The 26,647-nt window shown below is 40.4% G+C and overlaps 1 protein-coding gene across 2 annotated transcripts; it reads right to left on the minus strand.

Annotated features, from left to right (window-relative positions):
- Window positions 1-1,916: 1,916 nt before the first annotated feature.
- LOC124111236 (transmembrane protein 33-like) lies at window positions 1,917-21,195 on the minus strand. 2 transcript variants are annotated; one of them, XM_046470878.2, is made up of 9 exons: window positions 21,060-21,195; window positions 17,373-17,486; window positions 15,335-15,429; window positions 14,460-14,644; window positions 12,841-12,908; window positions 10,539-10,672; window positions 9,223-9,306; window positions 6,721-6,885; window positions 1,917-4,935 (listed from the first exon to the last, which is right to left on the minus strand). In XM_046470878.2, exons 2-8 carry the CDS (start codon window positions 17,472-17,474, stop codon window positions 6,747-6,749), a joined length of 807 nt encoding a protein of 268 aa, XP_046326834.2. In that variant the 5' UTR covers window positions 17,475-17,486; window positions 21,060-21,195; the 3' UTR covers window positions 1,917-4,935; window positions 6,721-6,746. The 2 variants fall into 2 exon arrangements, with proteins under 2 accessions (XP_046326834.2, XP_046326835.2); XM_046470879.2 differs by lacking the exon at window positions 21,060-21,195 and adding an exon at window positions 20,952-21,054 and having other exon boundaries at window positions 1,917-6,885.
- Between the last annotated feature and the right edge of the window lie 5,452 nt (window positions 21,196-26,647).

Here is a 26,647-nt window from a genome sequence, read left to right on the forward strand (position 1 = left end):
ATTATGTTTTCCCGAGATGATGTAATCAGTGATGCGTGACGAAAGCTCACGTGCCATGCATGGTATGCCCGTGCAGCATGCTACCCTCGAGTATCTCTAAAAGCAGTATATCCAAACGTTAAAATTGCTTTCTTTAGCTCGGTTTTAAACAGTTATTCCATGACATTGTGTGATCATGGCACGAAGGCGATTATCAAATGCCACAAGATGACAAATAATCGGCATGCATAACGCAGGAATGTCTTGTAATGCCTTTGGGCGGAATTTGGGCTATCATCACACTGTCGTAAGCCGTTTAGTCGAGAAACATGCTCAGACCGGTGATGTACAGGGCCGTCCCAGATCCGGAAGACCTGTGACGACACATTGCGAAGACAGGGACCTTCTTCGTCTCATACGCCGAGAACTCTTTTTAACAAGTACTCGCCTGAAACAGCTGCTGTTGCCCAATCGTCGTTTCAGCACTGCCAGAAACTGGCTGAAAGCAGCAGGACTGAGGACTAGACGAGTCATAAAGCGTCCCTTGTTGAGAGATCACCACAAAGCTGCTCGTTTAGAATGGTGTACTGCGCGACAGAACTGAAATCTGAGAACTTGGAGACGGATCCATTGGTCAGACGAAAGTCGCTTTCTGCTCCACCTCACTGATGGAAGAACGAGAGTTTGGAGGCACCGGAACACGGCCCCAGGAACATTAAACCGACTGTTGCATACGGCGGGGGCTCGGTAATGGTTTTGGAGTGTATCTCTCACGATTGCAGGTTGGATTTAGTCACCATAAGGGGCAACTTAACAGGGGCTCAGTACATCCGGGACGTTTTGAGGCCAGTCGTCGTTCCTCATTTTGACAACCACACTCTTACTACTCGACCTCAGTACATGGACGACAATGCCAGGCCTCATCGTTCGCATGAAGTCGTGGATTACATTAGGGCCAATGCAATAACGACTCTACCCTGGCCAGCAATGAGCCCAGATATGAACCCCCTTGAACATGTTTGGGATATTCAGGGGCGGCGCATACAGGCACGAGACCGTCCTGTACAAGGTTTCCGCCAATCGGAAGCAGCATTGCATCAGGCGAGGTTGTTAATGACCCATCAACAGATCCAACGTCTGACTGGAGGCATGAGACGTAGGGTGGAATGCGTCATCCGGCACGTGGCGGTTATACCCGCTACTGATCTTTTTTACGTGTCATGTCAAGTAGAGACTTTAAGGAACATTTTAACATGAAACATCAAACGTAACTGGTTTACTTAATCCTGCAGTTCCATACTCTTTTTAGGTATTGTCTAAGGTCAAATACAGTACCCGAGTTACCATGATGTTTTTGTCAGTAAATTTCAATCACAACCCACCAGTATCTTCTTTGTTGTCAAATGTTTGTTCTATCTGATGACATTGGTATCGCCCTGCTCCTGTGGTCACTCATCCCATGATTTTCGCCATTTGTTATGGTTCAGAAATAGGGCTGTGCTTAACCTTTTTCTTTGTGTATATAAAACCCTAATAACCTGCAACGAAGCAAGTTACGAGTCAATAAAGGTCATATGGCACACTACAAGTTAACCTCACCTCAATTGAACAGCTCTTTGCCATCAATTTTCAATTTGTTATGATTGTTACAATGGCAGATTGAAACATGTGGGTAAGACAAATTCGTTGTAACACTCGGGGTACATGTGGTTTTATGTGTCCCCCATTAGGTTTCATACCATTCACCTCCGGCCTGCATGTGGTGTGTTCATATTAAGACCTACATGTTAATCTGTATTCATGTTTGATAGGCATGCTAAAAAACACGACAGCAAACTTAGCTTCAGCTTCATTGATGTTGGAAATGTAAAAGATTCTGAGAGATGGAAGGACCTGCAGATGGCCCCGGTGAGTTCAAGAATCACACAACTCAACGCTTTGTTTGGAATCCATTTTATTGATAAACATATCCTCACAATCAGTATTGTAGAGCCCTGTGTTGACACAATATCCATATTATTGAACTATTATCACAAACTGATGATATCCAACCAGTTGTACACAAATGTTAATCCAGACAATACAGACTAAACTATAAGATTGGGTGTAATTATCTATATTAAAAAATATTTCAGACCAGCACAGCGTTGAGATTTAGTTTTTATTCATCGGTTTTTCAAAGTTATCTGCCTTTGTCATCACTCAGGAACAAATAACAACCAGCCATTCAGGGTTGATAAATGAACAATTGTATAATATTCAGAAATAATTATTAGTTTCTTTAGCAAAATACACTATCTGAAATCTAGGGCTAATTTTTAATAGAAGTTAATTCAGCAATGTAACAGACACATATGTAAACTTTTGACCATGAAAATAGACCGAAAAATACAAGAGCGATCTGAAATTACAGAAGGCAAAAAGCAACGGAGATATATTCTACCTTACTTTACTACAAAGAAACGGGTTTGTTTTAATAATGATTATCTGTAAAGAGCTTAATCATTGACATACCTTCATAAAAAGACAATAAACTTATATACATGACCAACATGCAACTTTTCATTTATAGAATGGCTTGGGAGTTACTTCTATGTGTCTGTTTTGATGTTATCTTGCAGTGGCATCAAGCTTCGTGATTTCATACTCTTGAAGCCTCTGAATAAGTCCTCCCTTTGTAATTAGACAGGCATATAAAATTAACAAGGAACTTGAAATTCTGACATATATATCTACCTGGTATCCACACCTGCATGTTAACAGCTCCATACCAACAAGAACAACAGCAACTAGCAGCATGAGATCTTCTTACAGCAGATAAAACACAGCTTATAGATACAGGGCAATACACACACTGGTCACATACATAATTCATCTTCAGGCCTTTTGTTGCCATCTCCCCGAGGCAAGAGAGTTAACTGACTATAAAAGTCCAGTTTCCACCCTTGCTGAACTGGGTTGGTATTATGGAGTTAGAATTTGGCTGGATTAACGAGTCTATGCATTGCCCAATCAAAATCCCGCAACGAAATTGAAATCAGGTTCGTAAACTGTCGTGCAGATTTTGGTCGATTGCAGGATTTGCAAAGCATGTGACCGCCAACTTGTTGTCAACAGATATTTTCTAACTCTTTTCATGCTTTAATGAAGGTGCTCAAGCAATCTAATGCATTTTGCGATGTAGATCTTGATTATCCATCAGATTGTCTTGACTGGGTGCCACCATTTTGTTTGAAACCAATGCAAGTGATATGAGAGGTGGAATCTGAGCGGTCCATAGGAAAGGCTTAGAAGGGACATAACTCATGATAGCCACTGGTGGCGCTACGATTGAGCCCAGGAACTCCAGACAAGTTTGGTGAGGGGGGAAACTGACCTTTTAAACTCAGTTAACTCTCTTGCCTCTGGAAGATGTTTTTTGTAGATGGTCAGGAAAAACAATTCAACTTCAACAAACTTGTATGTCGCACTATAAAGAAAGAATGCTGGTGAATCGATACAGAAAGAAAAGGGTTTCTTTTTACCCAACAAAATACATTTCTAAATGAATTATTCACCATTTTTTACAAACAGCAGTGTTAAATCTTGTTTGTCTTTTTTAATTTCTCCTAATTGTCAAACAGAGTGCCAGATTATTTTGTTGTCAAAAGGCATTAAAAACATTTTTCTACTTTGTTTTTTTCGGTTGGTCAGTCTCATAAACCAAATAAAAAATATATTTCAAAAACTAAAAAAAAGGCCTTACAGTGAACATGTAGAATGAGATGCCTAGGTGGATATACTATTAAATGGACAAATGTATCAATGGATGCTTCATGACTATTTGGGGCCAAATAGTCGCCCTACGAGTCAAGAATGGGATTCACACGATGCTTTAAAAGGCTGGATTTAACAAAATAAATATAGATCTTTACATACGAACATCTCATTATGTAGGATAATCCTTTCAGGGAACAAAAATTCAAAAGATGGCCATGGATTATTATGGATTAGGATTATTTCAAGGATTAAAAATGCAAGTGACATTTTCAAGAAATGCTAGATATATGGTCCACAGGCACCAAGGAAAAGGTAAAGAAAAGGTAAGATACATGGAAAATCTGCATACAAACTACATGACTACAGACAGACACAAAGGGAGTTAACATGTATTCCCCGATCTTTTTCACTGCCACACATTACAAGTTTTACACGGAGAGCTTTCATACAAATATGAAAAACATTCACTCTGAGTAAATATGAATTCTGGTCAATCTTGTAAAGTCACACACAACAGTAAGTTTTAACAAACTCTTCAACTTTCTATACATTCAACAAATGTGTATCTCATGTGTACACTGATTGCTCCAAAGTCGATTTATAGTGGAACTTGTTCGGCAAAACAGTGTGATTATGCATGACAAACTTTACAGGGTGTATCTTTGTTTGAAAAATTGTTTATCAATAAGATAAGATTACTAACTTGTAATTTCAATTTTCTATTCATTAATAAATTATACATTTACAAAACCCTTAAAAGTGCCTTACTTGATTTTGAATCAAAACTACTTACAGGAAAAAAGTTAAATATCATTAGTTTCACTTTACACAAATTAAAATTCCAATTTAATGAATAATGTATTAAGGCAAAGTTACACGTGGTACAACTTCTTAAATCCATTTCATCTATGGATATTATTTCTTTTTCACAAAATAATACATTTGCTCCTGATGTGTTTACTGAGAATGAATGACAAAATGCCATCAATATACTCTTGAGATGAATGGGTGAAGCAAAAAAGAAAACATTATCTTGCAACAATGTGTAAAAACAAATTAAATATTTAACATATTTAAAAATATTAAATATTGGATATCTTTGAACAAACATTTTTACATTTCACGAAAACCAAGCACATTGGGTCTGTACACTTCATCTGCAGAATTTATTTTGAAAGGATGAGCAGCTACATGTATCTGTAACAGTAGATGTTGATGTGGTTAGTGGTGGCACAAAAAGTCTCACGAGAGGTGTAGCGATACAGTATCGTATCATGGTACAAAGCTATTGATACAATATTGCATCATGATACAGAGCCTTGGTACAGGGCTCCACAAGTTTGGATAATTGTACAAACAATACCAAATGTGAAGTCTTTGAATTTCGAATTTGGTACTAGGGAGATAAGTTTGAGTCACTTTGAACAGTTCCTTAATTAAACCAAGGCATGTTGTGGGGGAGAACCTGAAGTGATCCACTTCATATGTATTTACCCCTTCGGTGAAACTAATGAGCCTGTCAGGGTGACAACAAACCAGGAATCACAAGCAGGGCATGAAACTCATCATCAGCAGATCGAACAAGACTAAGGGACACAACTCTCCAAACACAGTGAATTGCAGGGCCATAGACCACTGTTTACTCTCTGCTCAATACAGACGATGTCTTTACCCTTTTACAGTATTTATTTATATTTTCATAACTGTTTTATATTGTTATCAGTTATTATAGTCTTCAATACAAAAATGCCCAAATATTTCATGAAAATATTCCATAACGGATGCTAAAACTTGAAAAAGAAATGTGTAAAACTTTAATTTCATTTTTCTTGGTGTTGTGACATTTGTATCGTTACGCCTCTTGAGGACAGGCAAAGAAATGACTTTGTACAGCATTGCTGATAACAACAAACAACAACAAAATCTAAGTGCAATCTGTCACTGATACATTCTTCCTGTAGCCATCATAGAACACTACCAATAAATGCATGTAGTCCAGGACCTGTTCATGTTGTCAAAATAATCCTGAAGATATAGATCTGTTCATGTTGGTCGTAGGAGTGTGTGAGTGAGTGAGTATGGTATTACGCCACTTTCAGTAACATTTCAGCAATTTCTCAGCGGTGTACATCGGTATTAGGCTTCACACACTGTACCCGTGTGGACAATCAGACCTGGGTCTGTGGCGTGACGGGCAAACGCTTTATCCACAAGGCTACCCCACCGACCCCAGGACTGGTAGCGGTCATTCGTATCAGAATGAACAGTATACAAGTGAAAGTTTGAAACAGCTAAACATTAAAAAAAAATAAGGAGATTATCAGTGAAAAGATTGCAGTTTGTGGTGTGTTTCTACAGTGTTTCAATATGCAGTCAAACATCAATACCGTAAACTTCGTTATCTCATATAAAATATATCAAGCAATGACTAGTCCACGATGTGTCATGTATCTATCAAGGAACAAGTTGATCTCCAGTCAGTCCAAACAAGTCATGTCCCATTTGTCTTGTCATAATGATATGACAAATATTCCATAATTAGCCAAACTGATTACTTAAAGTAAATATTATGAATTACCGATTGAGTACATACTATTGTTCCGTTCTTTCAAAGTTGGGTCAATATCTACATAGAAAGTACCGATCTCTGTCCTTGTGACAAACAGCATGACACGGATGTAGCTTGAATGTCTGAATGTCATAGTCCCCAGGTTCAAGATAATTATGTTTGACTCTCACTAATGCAAATGTTTGACCACATATTAGTTTAAAGCTCCACTTAGCTACAGTAGAAACTGTTTGTGCCAGGAGTTCTATCAGTAATCTCACACAGAGTAGGTAATTGACCAATTAAGGCTTTGTATCATTTCCTTTCTAATATAAAGCACCTTGCACAACACTGTAAATTACACGCCCAATCAGTTCACAATCTCACTGAGATCTGTACAGTGCACATAGATACAAGTATTGACCCTTGATTACCATGACGACGACAGCACACACGCGGATCACTGAGCGGGGGCCGTAGCTGGTGCGAGACGGCCGACTAAAGCGATGCCCTTGTAGCAGACGTTGCGGAGGAAGCCGGGACACTGGGGCTTGTTAGACACGTACTCCACCATCATACGCAGCTCTGTGAACAGGGTCCTGGGGAGACAAACAGGGAGAAAACGTCAGTAGAGGCGAGTTAAAATGTTAAAAGCAAGTGCGCTAAATTGAGGTGAGGTGTAATCGGATTTAATGTCGCGTCCAAGATTATTGCACTTATATAGCGACTTGCATGCACGTGTGTGTGTGGCTGCTTGTACTAATCCGGACTGATGCCGATTTATAGTGCTAGCTCACTGAGATACCATGCTGCAGTTTAATATGAATTCCCCACTCAGACACAGTATACTGATTCCGAGCCGACCAGTCCTTGTTTTTGCCCTTAAATGCCGAGCGCCAGACAGGGTATCAAACCCCAAAACTTCCGCTCTCCGGGCGGACGCTCTACCACAAGACCATGGAGGCGGTCAAGCGCTATATTGAGAGAGTTATTTAGAATGACTGAGTGAGTTAATGGGAATGAGTTAATTTGCGTGAGTGATCGAGTTAAAGTGAGTCAGTAAAATGAAAGTGAAAGGAGAAATGAGGTGAAATGGGGTTTAACGTTGCGTTCAAGATTATTGCACTTATATAGCGACTTGCATGCACGTGTGTGTGTGGCTGCTTGTACTAATCCGGACTGATGCCGATTTATAGTGCTAGCTCACTGAGATACCATGCTGCAGTTTAATATGAATTCCCCACTCAGACACAGTATACTGACTCCGAGCCGACCAGTCCTTGTTTTGGCCCTTAAATGCCGAGCGCCAGACAGGGTATCAAACCCCAAAACTTCCGCTCTCCGGGCGGACGCTCTACCACAAGACCATGGAGGCGGTCAAGCGCTATATTGAGAGAGTTATTTAGAATGACTGAGTGAGTTAATGGGAATGAGTTAATTTGCGTGAGTGATCGAGTTAAAGTGAGTCAGTAAAATGAAAGTGAAAGGAGAAATGAGGTGAAATGGGGTTTAACATCGCGTTCAAGATTATTGCACTTATATAGCAGCATGCATGCTTATACTAGTCAGGACTAATGCTGATTTCATAGTGCTCGCTCACTGACATACCAACCCGCAGTTTAACATGAATACCCCAATCAGACACAGTATACTGACTCCGAGCCAACCAGTCTTTGGTTTAGCCCCTAAATGCCGAGTACCAGGCAGGGTAACAACAAGAACCATCTTTTAACGTCTTTTGGTATGATGTGACCAGAGATCGAACCCCGGACCTTTCGTTCTCTGGGCAGACACTCTACCACTAGACTACGGAGGCGGTTGTTAAAGTGAATGAGTGAGTTAAAGTGAGTGCCTTAAATTGAGGTGGTAATAAAAAGTGAGTCAGTGAGTTGAACAGTGAATAACTGAGTAGGTAGGGAGAGAGTGTTACACCAGAATAAGGGCTGTCACAAGGAGGAGTGTCTCCATGACAGGAAGCACTGACACATGACCTACCAGCAATAGGGTTTCTCCTGGAGGAGTGTCGCAGCAACAGGAAGCACTGGAACTTGACCTACCTGCAATAGGGGTTTCTCCTACAAGAGTATCTCCATGACAGGAAGCACTGGCACATGACCTACCTGCAATAGGGTTTCTCCTGGAGGAGTGTCGCAGTGACAGGAAGCACTGGCACATGACCTACCTGCAATAGGGGTTTCTCCTAGAAGAGTATCTCCATGACAGGAAGCACTGGCACATGACCTACCTGCAATAGGGTTTCTCCTGGAGGAGTGTCGCAGTGACAGGAAGCACTGGCACATGACCTACCTGCAATAGGGGTTTCTCCTAGAAGAGTATCTGAGCGACAGGAAGCACTGGCACATGACCTACCTGCAATAGGGGTTTCTCCTGGAGGAGTGTCTCAGCGACAGGAAGCACTGGCACATGACCTACCAGCAATAGGGGTTTCTCCTGGAAGAGTGTCTCAGCGACAGGAAGCACTGGCACATGACCTACCTGCAATAGGGTTTCTCCTGGAGGAGTGTCGCAGCGACAGGAAGCACTGGAACTTGACCTACCTGCAATAGGGGTTTCTCCTAGAAGAGTATCTCCATGACAGGAAGCACTGGCACATGACCTACCTGCAATAGGGGTTTCTCCTGGAGGAGTGTCTCAGCGACAGGAAGCACTGGCACATGACCTACCTGCAATAGGGGTTTCTCCTAGAAGAGTATCTGAGCGACAGGAAGCACTGGCACATGACCTACCTGCAATAGGGGTTTCTCCTGGAGGAGTGTCTCAGCGACAGGAGGCACTGGCACATGACCTACCTGCAATAGGGGTTTCTCCTGGAAGAGTGTCTGAACGACAGGAAGCACTGGCACATGACCTACCTGCAATAGGGGTTTCTCCTGGAGGAGTGTCTCAGCGACAGGAAGCACTGGCACATGACCTACCTGCAATAGGGGTTTCTCCTGGAGGAGTATCTGAGCGACAGGAAGCGGTAGTACACAAATGGCAGGATGAGGCTAGATTTGCCACTGGAATGGAAATGAGAATAACATGCTGCATTAAGAATTGTTTTCCAGGCATTTCCTCAGTTATTTGCAGGCTCAGACGTTGAAAATGTTGATAATAAAATAATTTCAAAAGATTCATCCAAATGTATTCATGTCTACAATACTATTGTCTTTTAGGGGAAGTGATATATACAGCCATTATTATAGAGTTTCAGAATTCTTATATTTCCCGGATGAGAATGAGGGTATTACATGAATTCTTACACAAATTTAGTAAAATTAGTCTGACTTAAATGTATGTGGAATTATATCATTATTATCCATTTATTCTTAATTCTTTTGAATTCCCCTTTAGAAACATGTACTGATTACAAACATTGTCGAAGAAATGGCATCAACAATCTTCAGTTTTGACAATTTCATTCCGACCTTACGTCACAATAAGATTCGAATGACATCAACAATATAGTGTTTGGTTCCAACTGAAACTTGTTATAAAACATCGGCAAGTTTTACCATACAAGCCAAAACACAATTACCAAAACATAATTTTTCAAAGCACAAAATAACTTGGTCAGTGTTTCTCAGCAATCCATCAGTCTGCCCACTACTACCTTTTATCCAAGGGAAACTACTCCAGTCTATGAGGCATCATGTTTGTTTAGAGTCTTCCTGGTCATATTATATTATCCTAACCGTCAAACTTACATGTAAGATGTCCCACACAGACACAAAATGAAAAAAGTAAAACTTTTCAGCCAAATCCAACTTTGTCATATTATGGAAATGACCACCCAGACGAAGAGGTCTATAAGAACAGGCATGGAAACTGTGACTCCTTCCGTCCACTGTGAACAGCTTTATATTATCTCCAAAGTTACCTATACTTGTAAAAGGATTCAGCTACGTCCATTTTAGACACTGATTTTCTGTATCATAAACTCTTGTATTTGATAATGATAACAATTATCCCAGGAATTTTGGATCCCTTATTTCATTTCTGACTTGATAGCTGACAGACAAGGCAGATGCCATGTTTGTTTGTTAACACTAGAAGTAGTAACCACCTTACCTTTTTACATACTTATTCATAAATGACCCAACCAATTCCATATTATTACCATTGGTTTTAACGTGCCGAGCAATCTACCCATTATATGATAAATAGATATCTAGTTACATCAGCTTGATCAAAGGCATGTCTTATCAATATTACAACACTATGGCATTTTTACTGTCAAAATCTTTCTCACCTGAAGATCATGAGAATGATGGCTGGCATGAGGAAAATTTCGTTACATGCGATGAAGCGGAGAATGTTGATCTGCTGAGCCTCCAGCTTGGCAATCATGTTCCTCAAAAACTGCATTGAATTTGGTCCCATGAGCTGCAACAGAGTGGTGTTGTTGTTTAATGCCACACAGAACAACATGCAGAGCTACAGATAAGCAGCGTATTTGCGTTAAATACCCCCCCCAAAATATTCAAAACCCAATTACTTTCAATTAACTTGCATACAGAAACACATGCAAAAACTTAAATTATAAAAACAGCACGGGCAAATACCCAATGAAGCTTTTTCAGTATGCTTACAACACACATACAAAGGAGCTAATTTCCCAAACACAATTACGAGCTAATTTACTTTCCGAGCCAAGCCTATATGTTTAGTTGTATACATGGTATAAATCTAAAACATTTTTTTAAAATCTTAAAATGTTCACTAATTTAGGAAAAACACAATAGTGATGAATCATTGAGAGAATAAATATTGGTTACCCAATGAAAAATGTAATAACCCAATTAAAATAGAAACCCTAGAGTAAAAACTCAATTGCTCAGAATGTTATCTGGAGCTCTGAATATGTGACTTCAGACTGTAAACAATTGAGTTTGGACCAGACAATCCAGTGATCGACATCATGAGCTTTGATCTACGCAATTGGGACACAATGACAATCGTTGACCAAGCCAGAGAGTCTGACCAACCGATCCCATTAGTCGCCTCTTATGACAAGCATGAGCTGCTGAAGACCAATTCTAACACTGATCTTCAGAGTGGAGTTACTGCTGGTTAAATATTGATGCTCATGCTGGCAGTATGGTCAGCACTTACAAACTCCAACCTCTTCTTCGAGAGTCATCATTTATTGTAAGATAAACAACTCCCACTCATTGTTAAATTTCTTAAGTAAAGCCAAATACAAAGTTGAAACAGTATCTTGGCAAGAAGACATATTTTAAGCAATATATCATGCTTATGGAACAGTCAGGATCCTACTATGGACTCTGCTTTAAGCAGAGACTCCTACTGATTATGGAACAAGTTTTGATGCTTATATATATTTACAAAACCACTCCCTTGAGCACAGTACTTCAGGCTGCCAGGGACTGTGTCCAAATTCTTCCTGAGAAAAAACTACTGATCTTTATTTGCGAGCAATCCGGGTCCACATGAACTACATTTGTGAATTCTGGCCCCTCACTTTTCTGTTGGGCTGCATGAAACTTTCCTCCACCTGCGCGACTGTCTGGCAGATAATTTTAAGACTACTTACCTATTCAGTTACATCGTAGATTCTCATGTAATTGCTTGCATTATTTCAAATGAATCAAGATGCAATTTGTCTCTCATTTTTCATGATTTTTCAATATTCATAATATCTGAATGTGGGCAGGTAATGTTGAAGATGTGCAGGCAGCATTTATGGGTCACCTGCCCGAGGTCATGTTTTGGAAATATTTCTAACACTGGTTTCAAGACCGACAGATTTCCTAGAAACTAGTAAGGTAAGTCAATAATGTGTTTGTGCTGTTGTTGGCATTATTCAAGGATTCATATAGGCCTACTCAGAGGCTGATATTTAGCCAAAGTCTTCAGCAAAGGTCAGTAAAAATTCCCAAATTGGAAGAATTTCCTGTTGATACAATACAGTTATGATTAATGTTATGGCTTTGCAAAGGTGACTTGTGTTTCACTGACCAATACCGTATTTTCTTGAGTATAGTGCGCACCCATGTATAATGGGCACCCCCCTCTAGCGGGTTCAATATTTTGGAAAAAAAGAAATTTGAATATTATGCGCAGAAATTTTTTACACCGTACCCTTTCAGCGAAGTCCGGCAAACGAACGGGTGCTGAGAAACTTCGTCAGTACAAATTCGAAATTTGAGATAGAAAATCACCAGACATGTTTATTTACCGTTCAAATAGTATTTATTGTTCTGCTAGGCATTGTTTTATATTTAGGGATTAAGATTACCTTGCGTATTTTCTCGTAAACTAAGCTGGAAACAGCAATCAGCTGTACACACGTTTTCTTAAGTAAAAGAGGCCTTAGATTTACATTGTTGGGTTGAATGCAATTTTTTAAACATCTCTGCACTGAGGAAAATGTTTTCAAAAAAAGATTGACTGACAAGGGCACTTAGTTTGGAATCCTAGATAAATTCAGCTGTCATTACTATCTCTGGGTAATGATGACGATGACGATGATGATGATGATGATGATAACGATGACAACAGCAGAATCAGTCAAAGATGAGTCCACTTACATTGAGGATTGTCTTGGTGTAGGAACACGCATGCAGCAGAGCAAACAGGAACACTGGACATAATGCCACTAGTACATGGTCAGGAAATAATAACTGTTGGAATCGGTAAGTACGGAATATGCTGTTTACACAGCAGTCAGCAATATTTATCACGTATCATGGCAACCAGTATATATTAGGGTCTCACCCAGACAAAACAGGGTCTACACCTTCAACTGATTGCTCCAAATTATTCAGCGTTCATGACACACTGCCTGATCACTCAGTGTAAAATGCATAGGAGTGTATGATGCAATAGGACTGGATCCTGGATATTTTTGCCGACTTTGTATGTACTTTTCTATATAAGTATCAATTTTTCTCAATCACAATATAAAATGTTACATTTGGATAAAATGGTAATTAAATTTTCAGTTTGTTCAATATTTATCTGAACAACTTGATGTAGTTGGCTTGTTTCATTGTTCTGGTTCATTACAGAAGTATGTCACATCAATTGTAAACATGCTGTCATCACATTCCAGGATGAAACCACAGCATGCCAGAATGATGTCATGTCTGTCCATGACAGGATTTCTCTCAGTGAGAGTATTTCAGAAAATTTACGGTAACATTTGTTTAACCATGTCCATAAACATTAATTTTTTTCGCCAAAACCCGACTGAGCAATGGACAAAATGTCATTTTTGCCCATATACTCAACTTTCTGCATAATATTGTTAGGAAATTTGATGTACAGTGAGTATGTGGTATGCTGTAAAACATATAATATATTCTTTCTGCATGTTTTCATTTTTCATCAGGCTATGTCTTTTGACGTTCACTATCCCCTTTTTAGCTAACCTGACAGAAAGTCAAGTGAGGTTACGTAGTGGCGCTTTGTCCGTCGCCTACCTGTTTTTCTGTAAATCTTTAACCGACATCTCTGAATCCACATGGCTTACAAAACTTTAACACTGTTCTCATGGTACCAGCTATTCCTGATCTGATTATCAACATGGCTGCCATGTTAAAAATGTCATTTTTCAATATGGCTGCTGTGGCAGCCATGCTTAAATTCAGACTGGAATTCTGTGGGCAGACACCATAGCTTGGATCATTCATACAAAGTTTCAGCTACATATGCCCTGAACTTTTAGAGGACATGTAAAAAATGTAAACACTTACATTTTGTTTGTTTTTTTGTTGTTTTACGCCGCACTCAGCAATATTCCAGCTATATGACGGCGGTCTGTAAATAATCGATTCTTGACCAGACAATCCAGTGATTGACATCATGAGCATCGATCCACGCAATTGGGATCGATGACATGCATCAACCAAGTCAGTGAGCCTGACCACCCTATCCCGTTAGTCGCCTTTTAAGACAAGAATAGTCGCCTTTTACGGCAGACATGGGTTGCTGAAGACCTATTCTAACCCGGATCCTCACGGGTCACTATTTGATAGTGATTAATAAAACGAATGCTCATGATGTAGTTGGAATCTGCTTACACAGATGGACAACTGGACAAGGGGCATAATCTCACTTGACTTGGAAATACAGTCTTAGTCAGTAGTGTGAGAAACAAAATAATGAAAGTTGGACTGTGGACTGAATCTGGTGTTGTGGAGGATACTGGTGATGGGGAAACTATTGATGAAGATGATGGAGAAGAGGAGGTAGTGGCAGCTGTCTTCCATGAACAACCGTCCCAGGAACTCTCGGGAGAACTGGACTGTTGGAATACGCTGGTGGAGCCGAAGTGCACTGGATGCCGCGCTGCTGATGAGAGCCCTCTGATAAAAACTGTATGGGTTGCCACTGCAAGGGGAGATAATTGAGATTTTCATAACTATTCCAGTTTCCAATTTACATGCAGTGATTGACTTCTGTTTTTTTACGTGTATGTGTACGGAAACAAATAAAAATTAATTGGATAACAATGTCATATTTTGCGCATTTACCACAATTACACATCTTATCTTGAGCTCTGTTGTCCCCACACTGGACCATCTTGGAGTGAGTGATTGAGTATGGTTTTATGCTGCTTTTAGAAATATCACGCCGGGGGACACCAGAAATGGGCTCCACACATCGTACCCATGTCGAGAATTGAACCCGGGTCTTCAGCGTGCGAGCAAACACTTTAACCACTAGGCTACCTGACCGCCCCGGACCATCTTGGAGCAGTGGGGACCTATCCTGGAAAGGATTCCCCACAGTTGACCATCGTGGACACAGGGGATCTGTTATGGAAAGGATTCCCAATACTGGACCTTTGTGGAACACTGGGGACCTATCTTGGGAAAGGATTCACAACACCTTTGTGAGGCACTGGGGATGTATCATGGAAAGGGTTCCCAACAATGGACCCTCATAGAGCACTTGGGGCCCATCCTGTCCCCATGGACAGACATGGGGTACTAGAGACTTATTCTGACCATGAAGCCTTGAAACTTTGAATCATGGACTACTGGGAGCCAGTCTTGACCTGGAACAACTTGGACCTACCCAAAGAACGGCAGCATGTAGAGGATGGTGCAGACGACTGTGAAGATCCTGGTGAACCAAAGAGCAGCCTCCACCTTGTTCCCCATCATGTGGGCCTGAAGCAGATCAGATAATACTGAACTTTACCATATAAAGGCTAGAGTTATTCATACGATAAACCAATCCAATCAACCTGATAACATGGCTACATCAACATACATCAACATTGCACAGTTCCTCATGGTTTATCCTCCCTGCAGTGTTTTATTGTACGATAAACAACAACCACGAGTCGTTTATTTCTTATATGAGATATCAACATTATGTACAGTCCCTTTAAGGATGTTGATAATATGTACAAGCTTTAAAAATATTTACCCAAATTTTAATAATGTCCCGCATAATTCTCACAATCCTAACATCGATCACCAATACCTTTTCTCCTAATACCAATTGTCATATCTCTCCCACTTTTGGATGCGATCATTTGGCCATTGCGTTTATCTACGTTGCCCAGCTACATCTATGGGGAACAACTCAAAACTAACGTCGTCCAATATATGATGTCATCAAGTTGCAAGCGCATATTCAAATCTCCAAAAATGACGTCATAATCATGATAATAGAACAATGTTTTATTGTTAAGTGAACCACACTTCATTCTTCATTGTTCTTTGAGATTTATCATGTAGCTATCTTATATATCTCAAAAAACTTTTGACTCATGTTTGAGATATATCAGGTCTAAATTCTAAATTTTACCTTTGGGGATCAGAATCACTGACTAAATCTTTAATATATCTTGTTTGTTATTTAAGTCCGAAAATATGTCCATACATCTTACAGAATAATGGGACAAGTGTACTAGAAATCCACTATGCATGAACTAGTTTTTCATGTTTGTTCTTTGCTGTTTAACGCCGCACTCAGCAATATTCCAGCTATATGACGGCGGTCTGTAAAGCCCTAGTCACACTTGGCTTGCAACCAGGTTACGACCTAGCTGCGACGGAAAAATGTTGCAATCGCCGGCAAATCTTATGAAAGGTGCAGGACTGATCGCAGGGGTCGTGGAGGTCGCAGCAAGGTCGATGGTCATGTTCAAAACTTCTGACCTGCGATTCATAATCCCCCAGTCGCGCATGGAAGCTCCACCAGTCGTGCATTATCGCGGGTCAAGAAGTTGTAAGGTTGGTCGTGCTACTGATCATGCCACCTGAAGATTGGTGGTACCACCTGTCGTACGACCTGTTCCGACTGGTTGCATGACCTAACAATTGGTGGCAAACCATTTGCAGACAGCCTGCTCTAATGCTGGCTCCAGATCTGACATCTTGTTCCTCTTGGCCACCATTTCAGCCTCACCTTCATCCGGTTGTTCGGTTGGTGTGTCCCCGACTGGGTCATTCTGCGTAGCCGGTACCAGGTGAATGTCAGCTAAAATCTCGCCGACATTAGATTCTGGCTATGGCTGGGTCTTCTTCCCATGGCACTTTCCCTTCTTGGGAGGCATAGTAAGTGAGTGAGTTGGGTTTTATGCCGCTTTAACACAAATCCAGTTATATCGCGGCGTGTCAGCTTAATGTGGGAGGAAAGCCCGAAGTGATGTAGGTCTCAGACGTTTACCACTTCGGTGAAACCGACGAGCATGGGTATGGTGCTGACAAACCTAGAAACATAATCGGGGTGAACTGGGATTCAAACCCACAATCATAGATTTCTGGCGTGCCCAAGGGATGCAACTCTGCACAGCGAATCGCGGCGCCTCAGCACTGCTTAGACGACTGGGCCCCCCGTGACCCCCGGAGGCATAGGGAAGAAAAGTTCATCAAGAGCAGTTATGGGTGTCTGTTATTTCATCCATCAACTAAGACCACTGTCTACATGATCATTACTTTAAGGCTCCAAATTAATTATCTAAACCTACAGTACACTACACTTTTACATTACTTTACAGGACCCTCATATTGCCTGTAAGGACCCACAAAAATCATTATTGGAGATCCCCTGAACCCCCACTTTTGTAAGTTTAGGTAAACCCTGACACCCTGATACCCACCAACACCTGGTTTCCCTGTCGTGGGGCTTCTCCTCCAGCAGTGCCTGTGTTTCCTGTATTTTCTGAACCTGCATTCTCCTGATTTTCTGACGAGTCAGCCATTCTGAATTATGCCTGCAACAGTTACATGAACAAGCATGAAACACCCATACACCTCGCCAATATGACATGTCAGGTTGTGTAAGCATTAGCCCTCCGGAAACGAGCACTACCACCATTTTCTGACCAAGTCAAAATCATTGCAATGGGAACTTGAAAAATATTATTTTTTTAAAATCCCAAACAATGAAAAGGCACCAGTTCACCACCACACCTATCTATGTGCCAAGTTTTGGTAAGATATACCTCATGTTTTTTTAGTACTGCTCAGGAAACAAAACATGACAGATGGACAGCACCCATTCCTGAATCCCCCTTCCACTTCGTGGAGGGGGATAATAATCCAAGAGCTGGTACGGTTTGTGCTGTCAGGTATGAACAATGCATACTACTGAGTTTGACCACTCACAAAGTCTGCAGTCCACATTGCCAAATTAGATGACCTCCATATGTAACAATTCACCTGTGTATTGTGTGTACCATTGTACCATCTGTACTGGTGCATTTTGACACATGCTCACAGCACAGGGATGTTATTGTATATAGCGATATTGATGTATCCATAATTTTATAATGTTGTTGCTGTATCAACATGATCAAAACTAAATTAACAATTCTTTGCCACAAGAATGTTTATATTTATCAAGATTAATTTTGAGAAGACAGAAAATTCAATTTGGAACATTTATAGCATTGATAAGTACAAGCATTTCAAATCAATATACATACAGAATAGCTAATTTTATCATTAATCCATATACTGTGAAACTTTTGAGTTGTTGTATCAATACTAGGCATGCTAGGGGTATCACGATACAGGTACCTCACGATACAATACGTATCTCGATTTTGAGCTCAAGATACGGTATGTCTCTCGATACAGCAATACCGACCTTTTACCTGTAAATTTAGACGCAAACTTTTTAATTACATATTCCATTCACAATAATGTGTTCTAATCACTATCAGTATACTTAGAAAATGTTGATTCTGTTTATTCAAACAAGTGTCAGACACTAACAAGTTTTCGTATGTCAAATTCAGAAGATATGACATTTCGATTCGAAAAGAAAAATCAATCTATACACAAACAAATGGATACCGATTTCAATAAAATTTTATATCGATATAAATTTACATGTATCTCGTATCGTATTGTGAGAATTATCTACCGATGCACGGTACAAACGGTGAATCGTGACATCCCTAATCAATACTAAAATTTCGCATCAACACGCAATCAATGACATCCTTACAACACGTGAAAATATCATTAGGACATATTAATGAATTGTAAAACACTACAGTCCACTGTTCTCAACTGCACAGCTTCATTTTGGTGATAGTTTGACTCAAAACATAGCGTTAAAGGAATCCTAAAACACAACTGTCCGATGTTTGTTCTGTTTGTTGTTAAATGCCGTACTCAGCAATATTACAGTAAAATATGACATTGGTCTGTAAATAATCAAGTCTGGACCAGACAACCCTATTCTAACCCATCTTCCCGAGGTAAGGGAGTTAACTGACTGTAAAAGTCCAGTTTCCAGCATTGCCGAACTAGGCTGCAATTATGGAGTTATATTTTGGTTGGAATACTTAAGTCTATGCATAGTCCAATCAAAATCATGTAAACAACATGGAATTCAATGTGCAGATTTCGGTCGACTGTAGGGTTTGCAAAGGATGTGTACCGTCAACTTGTACGTCGTGACAAGACTGCTTCAAGACACAAAATCTCATTGTAAATACACCTTTTCCGGACACCTATCACCATGTTTGTTTGATGCTATAAATAAAGCCTCACTTGACAGCGTCAATAATTGATAATTTGTATGACAAACGATAAAGCTCAAAATCAGCAGAAAAAAATGACTCTGCCTGCACTTGTATGCTTCAATATCATTAACTTCAAAACTGAACATCAAAGCAATCCATAAACATTTTACATAAACAGATACTTGAAAACAAGTTCACGAATGGCGTGCAACATCCTCATCAGTGGCATCCATTGGGGCTCACAATTCAACAAACATGTTGTATTTCATATTTACTTTGGTAATTAAAAGTTACATTTACTTATACCCCCATCACACCAAACTAGTTCTCAATATGTTTGTGAAAATGTTGTCGAAACGGGCTCCAACTGTGTATGAACGTAGTGGACGTAGTAGCAACTATTGACAGTCTTTTTACGAACTTCATGGACGGGCTCGGACGGCGAGGTCTAGAACTTTGAGTCTGCTCAAAATTTTATCCCGTCCATGCCAGGTTGACTTCTCTTTTGAGGCATGATGTGTACAGCTCGGAGCCCTGAACTTGAATGAAGACTGGCTACAACGCGCTCGGTATCCATAGGAGTCGGGCCAGGACGCGAATACACACGCACTTGGGACGAGATGAGGACATACTGCGAACGAGTTGGTCGGGTTAATGATTATTTAGAACTGGCTTGGACGTATTGTGAACGAGGTTGAACTGGTTAAGAACAGGTTCAGAACGGCTGCGGACGTGCTCGAACTGCTTCGAAACATTGTCGGGATGAGGTGAACGGGCACTTTTACATGATCTGAACTGGATACAAACAGACTGCAGACTGGCTAAGAACGAGACATACGTATTGAGGACAGCTTATGAACAAACTAGCATCGTATTTTATGCCAAACTACGCGTTCTACCGTGATCACAGCCTGTTCTAGTATTTTGTTTAGAACGGGGTAGAACGGGATAGAACTACTTTGGTGTGATGGTAGCATTATGAAACCATTTACCAGGGAGGGGGGCGGCAAAAATGGCATTTGAAAACAAAGAAAGCAGCTCTTGCCCATCCCCTTTCAAATTGGCGGCAGTGTCCAGTATAAAGCATAATTACCGAAATATCAAACTTCAAACCAACATAATTTCCAACAGACTGTAATACAGTTCACTAGTCCAAAGCCAAAGTGTATAATATAAGTGTTTTTTTCATCATGTGTTTGGTTTTGCTCGCAGTAGAAGTTTGAATATATATAAAAATTGCTGTCTAATGGAACAATTACATTCAAACTCAGACTTCCTCAAATGAAGTCGAACAATTCAGATACTGATACAAAATATGCAACACATCATAATTAACACGTTGTGTACTGTTAATATAAATAGTAAATAACGTTTTCAGTAATCAAGATCTATACGTCTATCATTTTCACTGACAAATGTTGTTTTGTTTATTCTTCTCTGAAGACATAAACAATGATAAAACGGTCTCACAACACAATAATGACCGAAACAAAACGTTGGTTATGAATTTTTTAAATCACCGTAGCCGTTCCATGTATTATCAGTTGCGTATACTGTTGCTTGTGTTTCTGGTGTCCTCTAAATCGCAAATATGTGATACCTGTGAATACCTTCTCAAGAAGAATATCTAAAGAAAGATAAATATATGCCATATACTATGGTGAAAGTGAAAATTGAAAATACCACCGCCACAACACTCACGGTCGCAGTTCGATTTCTTTCTTGTAGCGTTCTGAAATTGATCGCCAGACTTTTGGTTTGTGTGAAAGATTATAACAATTACAAAACAGTTACAGATTTCACAATTACCTGTTCAACAAGGGGAAATTAATCCTGACAAAGAATATGCCAGAAGGATTACACGAGTAGAAATGTGATTTGCTTAATTCATACACTACAACTCTAAACACTACTCGTATATCTTTTGTTATTGTTGCACCCTTAACCGACGCCTACAAAACTCTGCAAAGAGCTCATAGAGAAAATACGATGTTTCTACCTCATTTCGAAAAGATGTACAGAGAGTTATTTCCCTTACATCACAATTCAAACTTGACTTGAGTCAAGTCGCCATTAACATGAGTGGTAGACTAAAAGTTAGTAACTGAAATGAACATATTCAAAGAAGACAAAACTTATAAATTGAATTATTTAATAAAATATAATAATAAGGAGCCAAGAAAATTTCCCCCTAAAACCTGAAGTAATCTAGACTTGTGATACATAGACTGTACTGGATATATATGTTTCAACAGAGACCATATAACAGATCTATTATATGGTCTCTGGTTTCAGGGTCTGTATGAAAACTACATGAGTGGTGAAGATTTAGGAGAATATACGTTACTCGCAATATATTTTATATATACAGAAAACACCACAGAAAATATATAGATACTTAAATTGCAGCTGGAAATAATATGATCGAGGTGGAACTGCGATTGGTTTTCGATTTGGAATCACTTAAACAATACTAATTTGGAGGTAAGTGATTAAGGAAGAGATTGGTATATAGATTTTGAATATATTTTATGATTTATAGCAAATCAGAGCGGCAGAAGAGGCTGTAAATCCAACAGCGCACACTGGTAGAGTTTTGTAAATGGACCATCCTTAGCACACAGGAGTTTTTTGTTTGTTTGTTTGTTTGTTGTTTAACGCCGCACTCAGCAATATTCCAGTTATATGACGGCGGTCTCTAAATATTCGAGTCTGGACCAGACAATCCAGTGATTAACACCACGAGCAGCACACAGTAGTGAGGTGAGGTGAGGTGAGGTGAGGTGAGGTGAGGTGAGGTGAAACTGGGTTTAACGTCGCGTCCAAGAATATTGCACTTATATAGCGACGTGCATGCACGTTTGTGTGTGTGTGTGTGTGTGTGTGTGTGTGTGTGTGGCTGCTTGTACTAGTCCGGACAGATGCCGATTTATAGTGATAGCCCACTGAGATATCATGCCGCAGTTTAACATGAATACCCAACTCAGACACAGTATACTGACTCCGAGCCGAACAGCCCTTGTTTTAGCCCCTTAATGCCGTGCGCCAGACAGGGTAACAACAAGTACCATCTTTTAACGTCTTTTGGTATGACGCGGCCGGGCATCGAACCCCGGACCTTCCGCTCTCCGGGCGGACGCTCTACCACTAGACCACGGAGGCGGTCCACACAGGAGTGACATAAACAAGCAATGTTCGTTGAACGATGATCGCAGGGAACACGGTACCCGCAGTTAGATGTAGATTGAACCTACGTGAACGCACCATGAACTGAAAATGTTATTGTGTACTTTGGAACCAAACCATCACAATAGGTTTGTGGCTGTAAGTACCATTTTATGATAAATGCACAGTCAGCATTATTAGCTATCACGTGGCCTTAAAAGACAAGCTGTTGCAGAAATCGGTATCACCAGACCAGATATCACCACCGAAAATAGTAATCGAAACAAGTATTGTACTTTACCAGGATTTGTAATTGTATTAGACCTCCGCCGAGATATTGCTGGAATATAGCTAAAATCGGCGTAAAACCATGCTCACTAACTCATTCACTTAACACAGTATCAGTATAATTAGAACAGCAACTAAAGACGTGTAGTGATAGAGATCATAGATCAACACGGAAGTTGCAAGACATACTTGGAAAACTTCAGTGTGATAATCTGTCATCTTTTCAATGACTTTCTTTCTATTTTCTTTTCGTACGTGTGTGCGTGTGCGTGCGTGCGTGCGTGCGCGCGCGCGTGCAACATAATTGCTCGTAGATGTTTTTGCAGTGTGTATACCAACCTTAGTTCTCGCTACCGATTTCTGCTTAGCGGTAGCGAGAACAAAGATCTCGCCATGATACTGGCAAGTGGTAGCGAGAACGAAGATCTCGCCACGATACTGGCAAGCGGTAGCGAGAACGAAGATCTCGCCACGATACTGGCAAGCGGTAGCGAGAACGAAGATCTCGCCACGATACTGGCAAGCGGTAGCGAGAACAAAGATCTCGCCACGATACTGGCAAGCGGTAGCAAGAACGAAGATCTCGCCACGATACTGGCAAGCGGAAGCGAGAACGAAGATCTCGCCATGATACTGGCAAGCGGTAGCGAGAACAAAGATCTCGCCATGATACTGGCAAGTGGTAGCGAGAACGTAGATCTCGCCATGATACTGGCAAGTGGTAGCGAGAACAAAGATCTCGCCATGATACTGGCAAGTGGTAGCGAGAACAAAGATCTCGCCACGATACTGGCAAGTGGTAGCGAGAACGAAGACCCAAAAGTATTAAAGGAACTGAAGTAATCGAAGAAAAAATATTTGGCGCCACTTTTGAATCAAATAGAAAAAACAAATGCACCTGAAAATGATAAGATCGATGTAGTGTGAAAAGGGTGGAAGTCAATTGGAGAAAGACAAAAGTTGACACGACTTCGAGCGGGATTATTGATTATACCACAACACAGCGTCTGGTCAATTTAAGAGATTTTATGTGCGCCTCAGATTATTCTTGTCGTGGATGATCGCTTTAAAATGCATGCGAGAAGTTTCGTACAAGTTGAGCTTTGGTTCGTTTGAAATCCAATCACAACTGGTTCCATATTTTTATCAGTGCGATGAACTTCAGTTATTATCCAATCAGAAATATTGTTGTACCAGAAACGATGGAAAATGACTTCCATGAGGACTCAGTCACACATTCAGGATTCTTACTGCCGTCCTTGATAGTGTCATAGTCCTAAAATCACTATAATTAACCCATAATTATAGTGGTCATATTTCAATATTATGTTTTGTATTTCTCTCAATATGTTATCTTACAACTAGCTATACCTAAATATATTTCTGTAGATAATGTTAGTCAGCTGCCATGCACGTAACTGACCGTCACAAACCAGTGACTCTGGATTATGTAACTCAGCCAGGTGGCCAGGCTAGGGTTATGCCCCAGGCTATAACATGCTGTGTATGGCCGGACGCGTCGTCATTTTAGTATCAGATAGGTGGAATACAAAGGATATTACGCGGTCAGTGTGCTCTGTAACTGTCAAATAAGTGTAATTAATACGCCACGCATGTAGCAGATTTATGTCATAGTTTCAATATTAGGTAACTAACGCATTCTATAGAAGGCCTGAGTCCCTATATATACGGAGTCCAGTGGCAGACACTTCACTCTGCCACGAATAAAGACTTCAAGGGACTCAGCAGCCTTCTCTCTGTTTTAAAGGTAAGATAACATTATTTTCTTGTTCAATTCTCCTTGCCTTTAACTTATATTATATCATGTGCAAGCAACTTTATATTTACCATGGTTTGTAATATTTAAGAATAAGTTATATGTCATTCGTTATACCGCAAAGCAACTTGAATGTTAAATTGTATGTGTGTGTTTATATGGATGTCAGTAGATTAGTTCACTTGTACATTAACTGTTGATATGCCAAGTGATAGATAAAACCGTACAATACATAGTATGAGAAAGAGTACATTGTGGTAAATACCCACGGGTAATCTCACGTAAATACCGTCTCATACGAATATTGGCCATGCTAAGTCTATCATTTGGTTAAGCATTTACGGCATTGAAATTATACAATATGTTAAATACACGAGTAACGCTAGAATGCCGTAAATGTAAATGTTAACAGTTCCTGTATGAAATGTTGTAGCTAGTATAACATGAAATACCCCCCAGTCGCTTATTATTCACAATTCGTTTTTGTACCTTATTTATTAGAACAGTCCTGTTAAGAAAGTTTAAACCAGTCGCTATCAATTCATGTATGGTTGTCAATTATATATTTAATGTAACAAGTCATTGAATGTATCTATCTTGTAATGTAATATTGTTTAAATATCTCTCTATATATTAAATTCCACTCTGCCACGAATAAAGACTTCAAGGGACTCAGCAGCCTTCTCTCTGTTTTAAAGGTGACAGCCGAGTAATCAGCTCTACCAAGTTAATTCCCCCACTATCTTGGCCATTGTGACGTAGCAAACGGGACCACGCCCATACAAGGCAAAACGGCCCGAAACACAAGCTACGTCAGTTGATGGAGATCAAAGTTTCCGGTGCTGATGAAAGGCAGAACACAGAACACAGGATGAGGCTGCAGTCTTTCAGTCTTGACTCGTTGTAACCCTGAGTTACCAGGCAGAGTCATCATCAACAACAGCTCTACATCAGAGACGCCAACCTCTACAATACCAACATCACCAGCAACATACATAACGTCAACATCAACGGTACCAACGTCAACGTCAACATCTACGTCAGTATCAACAGCCTTATCAACGTCACCAACAACATCCTCAACAGCAGCTACTCAAAGTATTTCCTCCACGGCTTCAACCACAAGCATGGCCATGTCACATATTCAGCTTCCTAAATATTCAGGTAAGCAGGATGCAAATAACTGGTGGTCAGATCTAGAAACATGGGTTAAACTCCAAGGCACTGATCAAGACAGAGCGTGTTTAATGTTGAACTTCCTTTTAGAAGGACCAGCCAAACAGTGGCATCACGCCTTGAGTGACGATATCAAGTCAGACTGGAATAGCTTGAAACAAGCTTTCATTACTAGATTTCAACCATCAGGACAATTTGATCTGTCAGTATTGGCGATCAATCAGCAACCTGCTGAATCAGTATCAGATTACATCAGTAGGTTACAGCAGTCAACCTCTAGTAAATCCATACCAGTTGACATCTTAGTTGCCATAGCTGTGAATGGTCTGTGCCCTTCCGTCAGACAATGGGTCTATAATAAAGAACCCAAAACATTGGAAGAAGTGCGTCAACAGGGTGAACTAGCAGCCAAGTCATACCTCAGCATCCAACAGCCAGATCAAGCTAACCTCACAGACCAGGTGACTAAGCTATCAACACTAGTAATGGCGCTAATGGAGAGCCAACAGAAGCCTTTAGCAGCTGCAATGTCTACACAGCAGGAGACGCTCTATGATGACTGTCAACAAAGAGTCAGGTTCCAGTCACCACCTCGACTTGATGACTACAGCTCAAGACAAGGTCATCAGTCATCTTATGCCAGTCCACAGTCGCAGCACAGGCCACGTGACTTCAGACGAGAGCAACTCCGACCATCCAGCAGAAACAACAGAGAAAGATGCTCAGGATGTGGTGGGTATTGTTCTCAGCGTAATTACTGTCCCCATCGGCATACCATTTGCAATGTTTGTAGAAAGAAAGGTCACCATACATCTGTATGTTACCAGGTTCTTCTGTCTAAGATAGATAATAAATAGGGACGCGTGCCTGATTCCAAGGATCCACCTAGAATCAGGCACACATTGAAACAATCTAAACCATCTGACCCACCCACTAGGCATACTACCCCTACTTCCCCATCCTCTACTAACTGTAACCAGCATCATGTATC

Source organism: Haliotis rufescens, unplaced genomic scaffold (assembly GCF_023055435.1).
Source record: "Haliotis rufescens isolate VD_foot unplaced genomic scaffold, xgHalRufe1.0.p SCAF_7, whole genome shotgun sequence".
Lineage (NCBI taxonomy): Eukaryota > Metazoa > Mollusca > Gastropoda > Lepetellida > Haliotidae > Haliotis > Haliotis rufescens.

What these genes read in the sequence shown, in the direction of transcription:
- LOC124111236 (XM_046470878.2), bottom strand. Translation starts at nt 17,474, where the DNA reads ATGGCTGACTCGTCAGAAAATCAGGAGAATGCAGGTTCAGAAAATACA. An exon ending in TACATGCTGCCGTTCTTTGG is followed by an intron (nt 14,645 to 15,334) that starts GTAGGTCCAAGT and finishes CTCCCCTTGCAG; the next exon opens with TGGCAACCCATACAGTTTTT. An exon ending in AGGAGAAACCCCTATTGCAG is followed by an intron (nt 6,886 to 9,222) that starts GTAGGTCATGTG and finishes TTGTCTCCCCAG; the next exon opens with GACCCTGTTCACAGAGCTGC.